The following is a 14,782-nucleotide window of genomic DNA, read 5'->3' on the forward strand; positions in this document are numbered from 1 at the left end:
ATGATTCATGCTCTCCTGTAATTCAAAGGTCCTAATGGAGTAGGACCCTGGATGGTACTGGGGACTCTGGATAGAGACCTTCAGGAGTCAGTATGTCAGATGGCTCTGGAGGCAGTACTGAAGTGTGATCAGTATGCCTTCAATGTCTGGCTATAGAAGACAATACTGATGACAATTTCAGCTTGGCTTTGGAGTCCTTGAGCTTCAAAGGCACTGAGTTCGGTGCTGATGCCAGTGGCACTCTAAGCTGTTTACCTGATTGCTTCTGGGTATGCGGCATAGTCTTCTTAGCTGGTGCTGTGCCCTTGATACTGGAGGGGACGGACCTTCAGCTGTACCCATGTGAGGACACTAGGTCTCCTGAGACACAGATCAATAGGGTGACTTTCCCATTTGCTTATCCCATTCTGGAAAAAGGGGTCTTTTCTTCTTTGAGGGTTCAGACGGTGTTGAAGGACCTCCAGGGTCTTTGGTTAACCTTGTCACAGAGATGGTTGCCGGGGCTTTCTGAGCAACTGGATCCAAAGTACAGGGGGTAAATCTGATACCTCTCCTCCCCCCCGAGTCTCACAGAGTGCTTTACCAACAGGAGTTTTAGTCTGTCCTCCCTCTGTTTCTTAGATATGCTTTAAAACCTGAGCAGAACTTACATTTGGAAATGATGTGAGTCTGACCATAGGCCAGTGGCTCTCAACCTTTCCAAACTACTGTACTCCTTTCAAGAGTCTGATTTGTCTTCAGTACCCCGAAATTTCACCTCAATTAAAAACTACTTGCTTTCAAAATCAGACATAAAAAACAGACGTCACAGCACACTATTACTGAAAAATTGCTTACTTTTCCATTTTTACCATATAATTATAAAATAAATCGACTGGAATATAACTATGTACTTACATTTCAGTATATAGTATATAGAGCAGTATAAACATGTCACTGTCTGTATGAAAGTATAGTTTGTACTGAGTTTGCTAGTGCTTTTTATGTAACTTGCTATAAAATTAGGCAAATATCTAATGAGTTAATGTAATCCCTGGAAGCAGGGCTGGTGCTTCCATTTAGGCGGCCTAGGCGGTCGTCTAGGGAGCCAGGATTTGGGAGGGCGGCATTTTGCTGCCCTTGGTGGCAATTCGGCAGCGAGGGGTCCTTCCGCGCTCTGGGTCAGCGGTGGCAATTTTGCGATGGGTCCTTCACTTGCTCCAGGACCCGCCGCTGAAGTGCCCTGAAGACTGGGAGCATGGAAGGATCCCCCCCGCCGCAGAATTGCCGCCAAAAACCCTGGCGCTGCTCCTGCCTGCAAGACCTACATGTACCCCAGGTACGCGTACCCCTGGTTGAGAACCACTGACCTAGGCAGTAGAGGCAACTTGAATGTCCATTGCCGGGGGGTGGGAAAAGACCTATGGCTGATCTGGCAGAGTTTGAAGCCCAGGGTGCTGGACATAACCCATATACAAGGCTGCAGATCAAGGCACAGACTGGGCAAAAGAGAAAGGGAAGGGAATGTCCACTCCCCTCCACAAAGCATAAATAACAAAGAAAGAAACAAAGAAAAAGAAAAAAAATATCAAAGAAAAGAAAGGAAGATAAGTGAGAGAGATAGCAAGTTGCATAGTTAGGTAACAGACACCGGGACACACTGGCTCAAGCCACAGGCAGTAGAGAAATAACTTGAGGGGCAGTGGGTCTGCCCACTCCCTATATACCAGAGGTGGGCAAAGTACAGCCCGCAGGCCACCCTCCTGTCCGGCCCCTGAACTCCTGCCCCCTTAGGCTAGCCCTCGGCCCCTCCCCTGCTGTTCCCCCTCCCCCAGAGCCTCAGCTCGCTCCGCTGCCAGCACAATGCTCTGGACGGCGGGACTGCGAGCTCCTGGGGCAGCACAGCTGCAGAGCTGGGGCCTGACCTGGTGCTCTCTGCTGCACGGTGGCGTGGCTGGCTTCAGGTGCTCTGGGCAGAGCAGCTGTAATACTCTCAGCCACTGGTGCTCCAGGCTGCGCTCTAAGGGTGCAGCAGGGGTTGGATAGAGAGCAGGAGAGTTCGGGGTGGTGGTCACGGGGCGGGGTTGAATGAAGTAGTGGGAGGCAGTCAGGGGCAGGGGTTCCAGGGGGACAGTCAGGAAGGAGCGGGGGGAGTTAGATGGGGCGGGGGGGCAGTCAGGAGCAGGGTTCCCCGAAGGGCAGTCAGGAAGGAGCAGGGGAGGGGGTTGGATGGAGTGGCAGGGGGGCAGTCAGGGGCATGGGTTCCAGGAGAAGTCAGGAATGAGAGGAAGGGTTGGATGGGGTGGCGGGGGGCAGTTGGGGCAGGAATTCCGGGGGTGGTCAGGGGACAGGGGGTTGGATGGGGCAGGAGTCCCGGAGGGGCCATCAAGGGGCAAGAAGCAGGAGGGGTCAGATGGGGGTGGTGCTGGGCCATACCTGGCTCTTTGGGGAGGCACAGCCTCCGCTAACCAGCCCTCCATACAATCTTGGAAATCCAATGCAGCCCTCAGGCCAAAAAGTTTGCGTGGCCCGCTATATACCCTCGTATCAGAACACAAGGGTGTTTAGGGTGCAGGGGCAGACCCACAGGGACACTATTTGAAGATTATTTATTTTCCTCTGTGAAAAGAACTTTATAATCTTTTTTTGGGTCCTCAATTCACTTAAAACTTATGAATTTTAAAACATCACATGCACATGTAATGAGGAACACTTGCTGTGCTAAGTCTAAAAAAATGATTTGGTAATTCCAAAATTATAGGTAATATGTGCTTAACATACAATATTGCTCATGCACATGTATATAAATCTCTTTGTTTTTGTTGTACAGTCACTGTATTATTATATACACTTTATCTTCACCATTTCAGTTATGAAATTACTTTCTAAATCTACCTCTGATTAGATAGTCCTGAATGTCACAATGAAAATATTTCTAAAACCATCTCCATTAAGATTTCCAAAATCTAGCTGCAAGACTTCTGCCTACATCAACTTTTCCAGCAAGAATAAAGACAACCAGTTCTTTCCTAGCCCCTTCCTGAAACTTGTCTGTTACCACATTTCCTGGCTCCCATAAAACAATAAGTGATACAAGTCATAGGGTAAAAACTAAATGCTATAGCATCTACATTTCCGAGATCCAAGTTCACTTCCTCAAAGATAGTAGTGAGTGCTACGGTATCTCAAAGCTGCACTTCTTTATCCACTTCCACCACACTTTGTTTGTTATTTTCAGGCACTCACAGAACTGAAAGGTGATTTTAAAATGTCATTGCACAGCTTTCCATCTCTCCTGAGCAACTCACAGTAACGTTGTTCACTAGGGACTCTACCTTCCAAAAACTGTCATGATCCTCCTTTTCTTGATTTGGTCACTTCTCCTTTGAGCACCTTTCTATCTTTCTGTAGAGTAAACTACATTACGACACAATGAAACAGAGCTTAAAAATATAAAACAATACCATGAGTGCACGTTTTCCTCAGCTGTAACAGGCAGGAGATATCTATGAAGAACTACATATTCAACCAAGAATCAGGTGCCATTTATGCTGCAAAACTATATTGTCAAAATGTAACCACACAAAACAGAATTACACTAACAGAAAAACTTACCCATTTGGCAATCGGACAACCCTGAGAGCTTTTTCCTTCCTTGCCTGTATAAACCACTACCTCTATTCTTACAGCACTTCCTTTTGCTCCATACCTGCATAAAATGAAAAGTTTATGAATATAAACTAGACGCTCTTTTAAACACCTGTTAGTAGTTTAAACTGGGAACTGAAAAGAAACAAAATATTTGTCTATTTTAAGATGTGAAAAAGCACTTTTTACATTAAAAATAAATCTGCAAATACCATTTTAAAATCCTCCTTTCTTCCCCCAAAAAACTACTGCAGCTAGTGTTGTGTCATTTTGGAAAAAGAAATTGTCTCTTTGATTTCTGTATGTAGAGAACTTGTTCTATAACTTCATTTATTCTTTCATTATTTTGACTCCTCTCTATATTTCTGCATATATATATTTGCTTGTTTGCCTACAGAGCTCTTGAGAACCAAATCTTGACTTCCTTGGGAGTTGAAAGAACCCAGCACTTGGCAAGATTGGAAATTGCTTTTGCTTTAAAAAGATGACAACATTTAGCACTGATGCAATAGTTCAGTCCATGTATATCAGAAAGAGAAGATGTGGTACAAATAACTATTGGGAGGGAAAAGAGGCGAAGGCAGGCAAAGGCCAAACATAATGTCAGCTGTACCATATTATTTTCTTCTTTTATGTTTATACAATAATAAATGATTTTTATCACTATGTAGTGAACTGATTTTTCTCACCTGTTTTCCATTATTTCTCTGACAGCAGCAACACTTGGTCCTGTCCCAAGGTGTGTATAATATGGGCCTTCATCTTTCTCTATAATTTGCTCTGCAGGAAGGATCAGAAAAATAAATTTGGCATTTACAAAATTTATTTACAACATTAAATAATAACTACACAAGTTTGTTACATAATTAAATGTTACAAAAATGGAATTAAATGCATAAAATCTTAAAGCCTTTAATCATGATTAATACATAGTATATTAATAGGCCTTTTCTTAAAGAAGCAATAAAATGCAACCTTTGTGAAATTTGCTGTCTTCCATAACTTGATAATGGACTTCTTCCTTGACATTCTAAATAAATCAACTAACAACAACAACAATATTTTGTACTTCTAGAGCAATTTCGATGAGAGATTTAAAATATTTATGAATATTTATGAATTAAACCTCACAATACCCCTCTGAAGTAGGGAAATTTTCTTTCTTCAGTTTAGACATAGGGGAATTAAAGCATAGAGAAGTTAAACCCAGTGTCACACAGGAACCGGCAGCAGAACTGGGAACACGACACAAATCTCCTCACTCTCTATTTGGTGCTTTATGCACAAGACTAGAATTTTAGGACCAGAATAAGAAATCAGCCCCAATGAGCATGTTTTGTTGTTTGATCTGATTTAGTTCACACAAGCTGGGGAGTGATTTAGTTCACACCCCTGCACTAACCTGCCACAGATTTAGGTCTTGGCTACACTGGCACTTTACAGCACTGCAACTTTCTCTCTCAGGGGTGTGAAAAAACACACCTCCAAGCGCAAGTTACAGAGCTGCAAAGCGCTAGTGTAAACACTGCCCCAGCACTGGGAGCGCGGCTCCCAGCGCTGTAAGCTAATCCCCACGAGGTGGAGTACCTGCAGCTCTCCCAGCGCTGGCGCTGCGACCACACTTGCACTTCAAAGCGCTGCTGCGGGAGCGCTCCCGCGGCAGCGCTATATGCCTGCAAGTGTAGCCATACCCTTAGGGCGTGGCTACACTTGAGAGTTACAGCGCTGGTGGTGGCTTTACAGTGCTGTAACTTACTCCCCGTCCACATTGGCAAGGCACATACAGCGCTGTATCTCCCTGGCTACAGTGCTGGTTGTACTCCACGTGGACGAGAGGAATAAAGAGAACAGTGCTGGTGCTGCAGCGCTGGAGTGCAAGTGTAAACAGTGATTAATCTTACTACCCTGTAACTGACCTCTGGAATTTCCCCATAATGCTTTTAACTAAAGAACTCTCTTTGTTTTGTTGTGATGCCTCTCTTTGTTTTGTTGTGAACTGGGGGCTCCTGGAGCTGCTTATCTAAAAAACAAACACAGCAATTGTTTGCTCGAGCAGAGGCAGACAGGGAATGTCCACAGCTAGTGTTTGCTTGAAGAGAGAAACAGCACAGGGGGAGGGAGTCCCATGGAGCAGCTGCTTATCTGGTCTGAAGGTTATCTGCATTTAAGAGTGAATGAGAGAGGGGTGGGGGAAGTGGTCAGAATTTGCAAGGCAGGGTGCTGACACAGTGTCAGCTCCAAAAATCCACACTCTCTCTCCCCCACGCTCCCTGTCATACTTCACCCCACCCCTCTCTTTTGAAAAGCACATTGCAGCCACTTGAACGCTGGGATAGCTGCCCATAATGCACCACTCCCAACACCGCTGCAAATGCTGCAAATGTGGCCACACCGCAGCACTGGTTGCTGTCAGTGTGGCCACACTGCATCGCTTTCCCTACACAGCTGTATGAAGAGAGCTTTAACTCCCAGCACTGTACAGCTGCAAGTGTAGCCAAACCCTTAATCTTTATCACCTGAGTTCTCTGAAAGTCAGAAAACATGAGAGAACTACATATCATTGGTGCCACCAGTTAAGCAGTGTCAGTAAAACTCTCAACACCACATTTGTTCTGAAGGTTTCTAGCCAGAACTTTATTAAACTTTTTAATGCCAGACCTCAGAACAAATCAACCAAAACAGTTACCTGGTACAGCTGGTCAAAAACATTCCAACAAAACATCTTTCCATCAAAATTTGTCAATTTGTCAAAATTGAAATGTTTGGTAGAGAGAGTTTGATTTTGACAATGTTCCAATGGAAATCTGCCTTATTTTCTCCCAGTTCACCTGCTTAGCTCCTGGTCAGCCTGCCAGGTGGACTACCACAGGCTATATCTACACAACAAACCTTAGAGCGGCACAGCTGTACTGCTGCAGCTGTACCACTGTAAGGTCTCCCATGCAGCCACTCTATGCAGATGGGACAGAGTTCTCCTGCCCGCATAATTAAACCACCCCCAGCGAGCGACACTAACTATGTCAGCAGGAGAGCATCTTCTGCTGACACAGCACTGTCCACACTGGCGCTTTTGTCACTGAAACTTATGTCAGTCAGGGGTGTGGTTTTTTCACAGCCCTGACTGACAAAAGTGCTAGTGTACACAAAGCCCCAGAGAGCAGGGAACTCCTGGCTCCAGGGCAGCCCTGCCAAGGAGATACCCAGAGCCACAGCCTCAGTCCATTTTGTAGTGAATTTCAAAATGTTGCGGGGAGGGTGTTCTGAATTAAAACTAAACCTATTTTCAAAATACTGAAATCTTCCATGAAGTGGAGTTACCTTTCTCCCCCCTAGATTTATTCCTTGGCCAACCTGAGTCCTGAAGGTGTCCTTTCACTGTAGGCTTTGAAGGCCTATGGGGTCCCATACTGACCTGTGGACTGCAGTCCCTTCCCACCACAATCCCTACCCACAGCATTCCCCCATGTAGAGTATGTCTACATAGCAGTGTGAGCAACACCCTTGCATCCACACACCGATTGTGCCAACCTTGAGGTCAGACCCAGGGTCCCAGGGCCTTGCAGAGCTGGAGGGTCTGAGCCTGTGCTAAGCTGGGACCTACAGTCCAAGCCCTATTGCTTTCCTATGTGCACATGCCTCTCGTTTAACTTGGGTCTTGGAAGTCCTCCAGATGTATCCCAGAGTTCCCAGCAGCAGAGGAGCAGTGCTGCAGGCAGCCAGTGTAGCAGCTGGAAGTGCCATTACTGCCTAGCCAAGTGTGCTTCCTCTTCCTGCTCTGGATCCTCCTCTCTGCTCCGCAGAGCTTGCCCAAAGCAGGGAGCAAAGCTGACAGGTGGTAAGCGGCTCTCAGATGCCAGGATTTTGGGCTCATCCCTGCCCCAGTCGTGCTGTGCCAGGACCTCTCCTGCTCTCTCTCCCTGCAGGGCCATTACTTGGTCCAGCTCTGCTTTCTGTTCCTTACTCCCAGGAAGCCCCGACCCTCCCTAGGGTTGCGTTTGCAGAGGTGCCTGGGTAGCAGGCACTATGAGGGCAGTGAGTGGGAGCCAGCCCCAAAACTTCCCTCCAGTCTCCTGGGGATCTCTTATCCTGCATCGTGGGGTAGGTATGTGAGGGGACAAGGATAAGTTATCCCCCAGGGGAGGGCTGCTGGAGCACACTGCACCCCAAGCCTTGGAGATGTTCTTCACTGTTTTGCAGCTGGCAGCAGACAGGCTGGGGTTTGTGTGTGTTTTTCCTCTGAAACCTACATTTTATGTGAAATTTCAAAACAAACAGACAAAAATAAATAAAACACAAACCAAAGCAAAACACTTTCATTGAACATTCCATTTTAAAAATTAAGAAATTACAAAGTTTCATTTTAATAGTTTGACAACCCGAGAGACTGATGTCCTAATTATCCTCAGAACATTGTCCTGCCAATGTGACAGCCTACAGGGTGGAGAGTCCAATTCTCAGATTAGATGGTAGTTCAATATAAAGCCTTCTCAAACTGCAGTCACTGGTTCTATTGAGACTGCCACCAAATGAGTTAATTATGCAGTTTATGTATTTGTGGGCTCCTTATGGGCGCCTGAGTCCCACCAACAGCACTGCCAGTTAAGAAACAGGGTGGGCAGTAGAGTTTCCCTACATTGCACCACATTCGTAGAGCTAGAGTGTCAACATTGCGTGTAGATATACCCTTAAATCGTCAGCTTCACCCTGTGAAGATGCCCTGTGTCTATGCAAGGCATCAAGGTCTCACACCATGGGTACAAACTGTTATGCCATTAGCCTCATCTCCCACACCCTAGCTAAGGGATTGTCTACACTACCAGAAAGATCGATGGGCAGCGATCGATCCAGCGAGCGTTGATTTATTGTGTCTAGTATAGACACGATACATCGACTGCCTGTCACTCTAGCATCGACTCCGGTACTCCACCTCAACGAGAAGCACAAGGGGAATTGACGGGAGAGCGTCTCCCATTGACACACTGCAGTGAAGACACCATGGTAAGTAGATCCAGGTATGTAGACTTCAGCTACATTATTCACATAGCTGAAGTTGTGTAACTTAGATCTATCCCCCCTGTAATGTAGACAAGCCCTCAGACTCTGGGATAACAGACATTCATAATCCTTCTGCAAGGACTCGCACCACAGTTGTGACAAACCAGTTGTAAGGACCACCAATTAAGGCATCACGACCACCCATATCTGTGCCCTATCTCAAATTCTAGGTATGAATGTTCTCCCCTGCCTTGTCAGCCCTGTGCAGTATTTAGAAGAAGGCAAAAAATTCCCTGTGGCTTGGCCAATCTGTCATGTGGAAATTCCTTCCTAACCTTGAAAACAATGATTGATGAACTGGAGCCCATTCCCATGCACCAAGCCAGTGGTCACAAAGTCAAAGGTGGGAAGATGGCCCTTAGCTGGAGGGACGAATGAATGTCTCTCCCTCCCCACACAGGCCAATCACTGATCTGGTGACTTAAAACTTACCAACTGCAAGGCAGAGAAAGCCCATAAAACCACCTCACTGAAGTTACCCACATAAGATGGGGTGGAGGGAAAAGGACCTTCCTCCCTCCCCTTGATGTCTAATTGGCAAGGTTGCAGCAAACAATGACCCTCATGGAGACAGAGGTCTGCACATAAAAATAGTAAAAGGGTGCTTTCTTCTATTAAGAGGAGTGATGTGAATATATATTATTTGAAAGGTGCATGCAATAATTACCTAATAGGCACTTACCAACACAGTCACAGATTGGAAATTCAGACTGTCCTTTTTTGGTAGGTGTATCGATCAGATTTTTTGTAGGAGTGTCTAGGAACTTCATAGGAGATTCAAGAAAACTGCTGAGTGTATTCTTTGCCGGAGAACATCCCAAGTCACCTATACTCCGGGGGTTTTCAGTACCCAAGCTTGTTGATGTCAGAACTGTAATTTCACCTGCACAATCTATATTCCTGAGAGTTTCTATTGTGTGTGGTAAATGGGTCTCACAACAGGTAACTGGGAGTGTTTGCAACTTCTGATCCAATTGTTGATCTGCAGCTTTCTGCTGAAAATTTGCTTGGCCTTCATCAGATATTTCATGAGCTCTCTGGTTAGACTGATTAAGTGTTTGAGGCAAGGGATATGTCTGAATGACATTCATTGTTTGCTGTACCTGAGAATTATTATATTTTTCTGTAAACATCTGTACATTTTCACTTGGTCTGTTTGAATATGATTCTGTTTTAAGTTGTGAAGCAACCATAGGATTACTGGAGAGCAGGCCATTGTACTGTGAAGAGGTAACAACAATGTCACTTTTCAGTGGATCAATACCTAATGTGTCACTGGAGCCTACAGTTTTAATGTGCTCAGTTACTACTTCACAGCCAAACAGCCTGTTTTTTGTTTTCTCCCATGGTACCTCAGGTAGATGTCTATGGATTTTTATCTGAGTTTGTGGAAGAAATAATCTAGTTTTTTGTTGAGTTGATAAAGTACTTTGATTCAGTTCCTTCTGTACTTTGGTTCTGGGAGATTTTTTTTTTGATGCAGCTATTTTCAAATCCTGTGGCATGGTACGACCAAGTGGTTTTGATGATATCCAAACGTCCTGCAATTCATTATGCTGGTATGCCAACTGCTCTTGCTGTTTTTGATTATTTTCTTGATAGTCCGGTACTTGAGGCTTCTTTTTGTGTCTTTGTTTCCATGGTACAGTTTTTCCTTTTTTATGTGTTGGCTGTTTTTGCTTTACTAACAATGAGCTATAATTGTGCCTTATAAACACAGATTGTTTTTTCTTCAGTAGGCACTGGTCCTGGTTATGTTTTGGCTGAATCTCATGTGATATTAGACTGAGAAGTGATGTCTTTACATCATTCTTCTGTTCTGGACTTGTCTGATTTGATTCAATTATTGCTGCAAGTTGAGTTAACTGTGTAGCTACATCTTCTTCATCCTGGCTGTGAATTCCTCCTTCCTTCATTGCAAAATTACTTTTCAAGTTCAGATCATTATAAGCTTTGTTTTTCTCAAACTGGCTCAATTTGCTACTTGTTTGATGGACATTACATGAATTATTAAAACACGTAGCAATGGTAACTTTATCATATAGAGAGTTTTTCTTGGTAGTATGACCTGAACATGACTTTGCACTAGGTACTGAAACAGATAAAGATTTGGTATCTCTGGGGGATACATGTGATCTATATGATCCACCGGTAGTATTAACAGATTTATCATAGGGTTCAGAAACAGTATTTTGACCGTTGTACAATACTGCCTTATTAAGGGGCTGCTTCTGTGAACGAGCATAGCGACTAAAGAGATGTTGTTCATTCTGTAAGTAAGTCTCTTTGATTTCTTTTAATGTAGAAGAAGTCAAAGAGCAGGAAATGTCCCTTTTGTAATTATGGAGTAAATGGGACGTTGTTTGTTCTGCATGTTCAATATTTTTTCTTTTATCTGGTGCAGATGCTTCTAATGGGGCTTCTGATAATTTTGTTAATGCTTCAATAGCTACAACCTGCTCTATGGTTAAATTTCTGTTTTTAATCAGGGACAAAAAAGTTGGCTGAAGTGAGGAGTTTTCAAGTTGTGTCTCTTTGTTTGGTATTTTAACAGCATCTTTTTCAACATGGACTTCCTTTTCAGGCACAGGTGTGTAACATGATCTTTCCTGTGTGTTCACAATAGAATCAGTTTGCAAAACTGAATTGTCAGATCCTTGAAAGGTCTTGCAGATACAGTTTGACTTCTGCCTCAAGAAAACATTTCCTTGTTTTTCTGGATGAGCACAGCAAACACCCGTTGTTAAAGTGCTTACAACATTATTCAGATTAGCAGTATTTGTTTGATGTGAAGGAGAGTTGTTTTCTCTGCAGTTGTTTGTCAAATCTGCCCTTTCTTCTACAATTACTTTTGTCTGCGATACATCTGATTCTGATGGTGGATAATGTATGTTTTTAATGCCATTTCTAATGGTTTGTACAAACAACTTTTTTGGCTCAAGTAACTCACTAGGAGAGACTGCTCTTTCTTCAAAATTTTGAAGGTGTTCATTATCTGTCACAGTTCCATGGATATCTCCATTGACACAGATGCTAAATGATGGTTTTTCATTATCTGTCCACTTCTCTGCTTCTAAGCCTGTCATGCTTTCTTTTTCATTAGACTGTACATTTTCAAATGATACTGTTTGATTTGTTTTCACCCTGTATTTTTCACCATGACCGCATATACTGCATTCCATGAGTTCTGGTCTGAGGCCATTTACTGGTTTGTTTTCTAAATCTGCCTAAAAAACAATACAAAAAATAGTTGTATCAGCTGTTTAAACTGTAAGGTAAGAAGCAGTGACCCTACGCTAATTAAACCCTTTCATGGTTGATGTAAGGAATGCCATGATTGAGCATTAGCAAACAGAGCAGTTCCAGAACAAGCCAGTAACACAAGCAATCCATAAAAGAATATCTGAAAACTAAGGACTTGATTCTCACTTATACTAAGGACCCCTTACACCACTCTAGCAATAAGTGCAAATGTAATGGGCTTTAGTATAACAAGAGTCAGGTCTTCAAGCCTCAGTCCTGAAATGAGCTTTGTACAAGCAGACACCTTATGCCCCTCTGGAGCTCACTAAAGGATTAAAGTCTAAGACAGGGGTAGTCACTAGGCGGACTACTGGCCAAATCGGACTGCCAGACACTTTGAACAGACCCCAAAATCTTTTTATTTACATAATAAAATACTAATAATTAATAATATTATTTTCTCTGGAGTCTGAACCTTGACTATACCTTGCCCAAGAAAATTTGACCTTGACCAAAAATAACTGATTAACCCTGTTCTAAGAGCTTGTCTACATGAAAAAGTTTTACCAGTTATATCTATATAATTATACCAGTATAATTAAGCCAGTATAGTTATACTTGTGTAACTCCGCATGTGGACACTCTTATTTTATTATAAGAGTAACTTTGGGAGGGGGGGCTAGCTTAAACCTCTTCTAAAGCAACATAAGCTAACTCCCCCAAAAGTCACTCTTATTCCTGATTAAGTGTCCACATGGAGAGTTAAACTGGTATAACTGTATGTTTAAATTCACACCTTAAATTATACTTTAGACCTTTCCCATGTAGAGACACTCTATGAGAGATTTAAACAGTAAATAAAACTTGTGTGGTGATTTTAGATTAACTGTATTTTACCCAATTAAATGCTTCATTAAGTATCAGTGCCTCCTGCACAATGCACCATCAAGGCTGTTGTATATACACCATAGTGATTCTAGGAAGAGTATTAGGAGGGTACTCCTTCACTGCACCAGTTTAATCAAAGTCTTCCAAATTTTAGACTTTGATTTAAAATAAAAAGTTTCTAGTCCTAATCACTGTGAATAAACCTTCCAGATGTGACACAAACATGTCACAATACACAACCGTCTTCCTGAAACTTCAGAGAGCTTGAAACAATGGACAGATTCTACCCCAAGCTCTCAGTGTTGCAACTGACAGCAGGATTTGAATGGAAAGAGGGAGGTCTGAACTCGCAGCATTCAGCTAAATACTGCTCCAACTTTGAGGTCTGCCTGAGGACATTATAAAAAGTCTACATTAATAACATTTTCAAAACAAGGGAGATGGGTGGGGATCTGAGCACATGCAAATCCCTGAAGGCTTGTGTCAAACTCTACACACCACTTAAGTTCTTTTTAAGCCTTAGCACAGAGTTTAGGCAAGACTTAACTGTATAAGGCCTTGTGAAGGCCCTCTGCACAGGGGTGAATTTTACCATATTTAATGGAACAGAGCACTGTGAAGTTCCTTTTGTGTAGCAAATTGATGGGGATCGCCTGCTGACAAGTGGAAAACTGGCACATATACATGACTCAAGTGAATGTTTGCATTGTATCTCAGCAGAGCACTTTCTGACCACTGAACATTCTCTGATGAAACTGAGCAAATATTTGTATTTTTCCATTTTAACTTCAATATTCTAATAATTTTTTAAGTGAAATGTGTTCTTCATCTTCACTGGGACTACACATATATTACCAGAATCACGTCAGGTGACTAGACGGAGTTGGAACATTTCATATTGGGAAGAATGCTAATAATGTGCATCATACAAGCTATTACTTTATGAAGGAAGGATCTATGTAGTTTAAGAAAACATTAAAGCAGGCCATCTGGGGTGAATAAAAATTGATGTTTTGGTTTCTTTTTTAATTAAGAAATTGATTATTAATTTTAATTGATTTTTTTATTGAAATGAAATACATTTTTATTTTTAAAAATAAACCCATTTAAAATTAAACTTGAAATTATGACAATCTATGTTAAGGCCTAAACTTTCTACAATCCATTAAAATCATTTAACTTTTTTTTTTTTAAAAACCTACATCAATATGCTCTCCTCAAATTTTAATAAGTTAAAGAATGTTGCATTTTTAGTTATATAGAGACTCAGGAGAAAAATATTTTTAACTTTGGGGTCAACTCACGTTATAAATATGTCATAATTTCAGGTACTGCATTAATTATGTATCTGTATTATTTTCAGTCTTTACAATATTCAGAAACGCTTCCTGTTTCTGTACAGAAAAGCTTTTGTATTAATTACTTTTGGTGTGAGTTTAGCAAACAGATGCAGAGACAATATTTTCTTCATTTTATTCAATGTGGAATTGAATTGTTCAATCTGGGAATTGAAAAAGCAGGAAAGCTTGTTTTTGTTTTCCGATCTATAAATAAAAAACCAATGGCAGAGAATCAGATCTACTAATTTTAAAAATATAAAGGACAAGATTTTCAAAGATATTTAGGCATCTAAAGAAGCAATTCCTAGCCAGATTCTGAAAACACGTAAGTAGGTTAAGCACCTAACTAGCTCCCATTGATCTCAATAGCTGTTACACACCTAACCTGCTTTGGCACTTCAGAAAATCTCACTAGGCACCTGTCAGCATCTAAATACTTTTGAAAGTCTGGCCAATCATGACCAGAAACAAACTGTCAATTCACTACATACAATTAATATTTTATCTGCTTAATAAATCAATTAGTTTTAAATGCAAAACATGTTTTAATATGCTTTTTTCTTACGTATCTATCATATTTAAGGTAGTTTTATTTAAATCATATAAACTATTTTAAAATGCTGTTTTTG

At 42.1% G+C, this 14,782-nt stretch overlaps 1 protein-coding gene across 5 annotated transcripts in view; it reads right to left on the reverse strand.

Moving 5' to 3' along the window:
- TET1 (tet methylcytosine dioxygenase 1) overlaps positions 1–14,782 on the reverse strand; it is a 135,889-nt gene that overhangs the window by 74,388 nt on the left and 46,719 nt on the right. For all 5 annotated transcript variants that reach the window (XR_004001165.1, XM_030568422.1, XM_030568421.1 and 2 more), the window contains 3 exons: positions 9,365–11,909; positions 4,317–4,407; positions 3,595–3,688 (listed from right to left, as the gene is read on the reverse strand). Coding sequence is in view for 4 of the 5 variants with exons in the window: in XM_030568422.1 (XP_030424282.1) it covers positions 3,595–3,688; positions 4,317–4,407; positions 9,365–11,909 (2,730 nt within the window). In the remaining variant the exon portion in view is untranslated. The remainder of the gene's footprint in view (positions 1–3,594; positions 3,689–4,316; positions 4,408–9,364; positions 11,910–14,782) is intronic.

The sequence above is a fragment of the Gopherus evgoodei genome, chromosome 7 (assembly GCF_007399415.2).
Source record: "Gopherus evgoodei ecotype Sinaloan lineage chromosome 7, rGopEvg1_v1.p, whole genome shotgun sequence".
Classification (NCBI taxonomy): domain Eukaryota; kingdom Metazoa; phylum Chordata; order Testudines; family Testudinidae; genus Gopherus; species Gopherus evgoodei.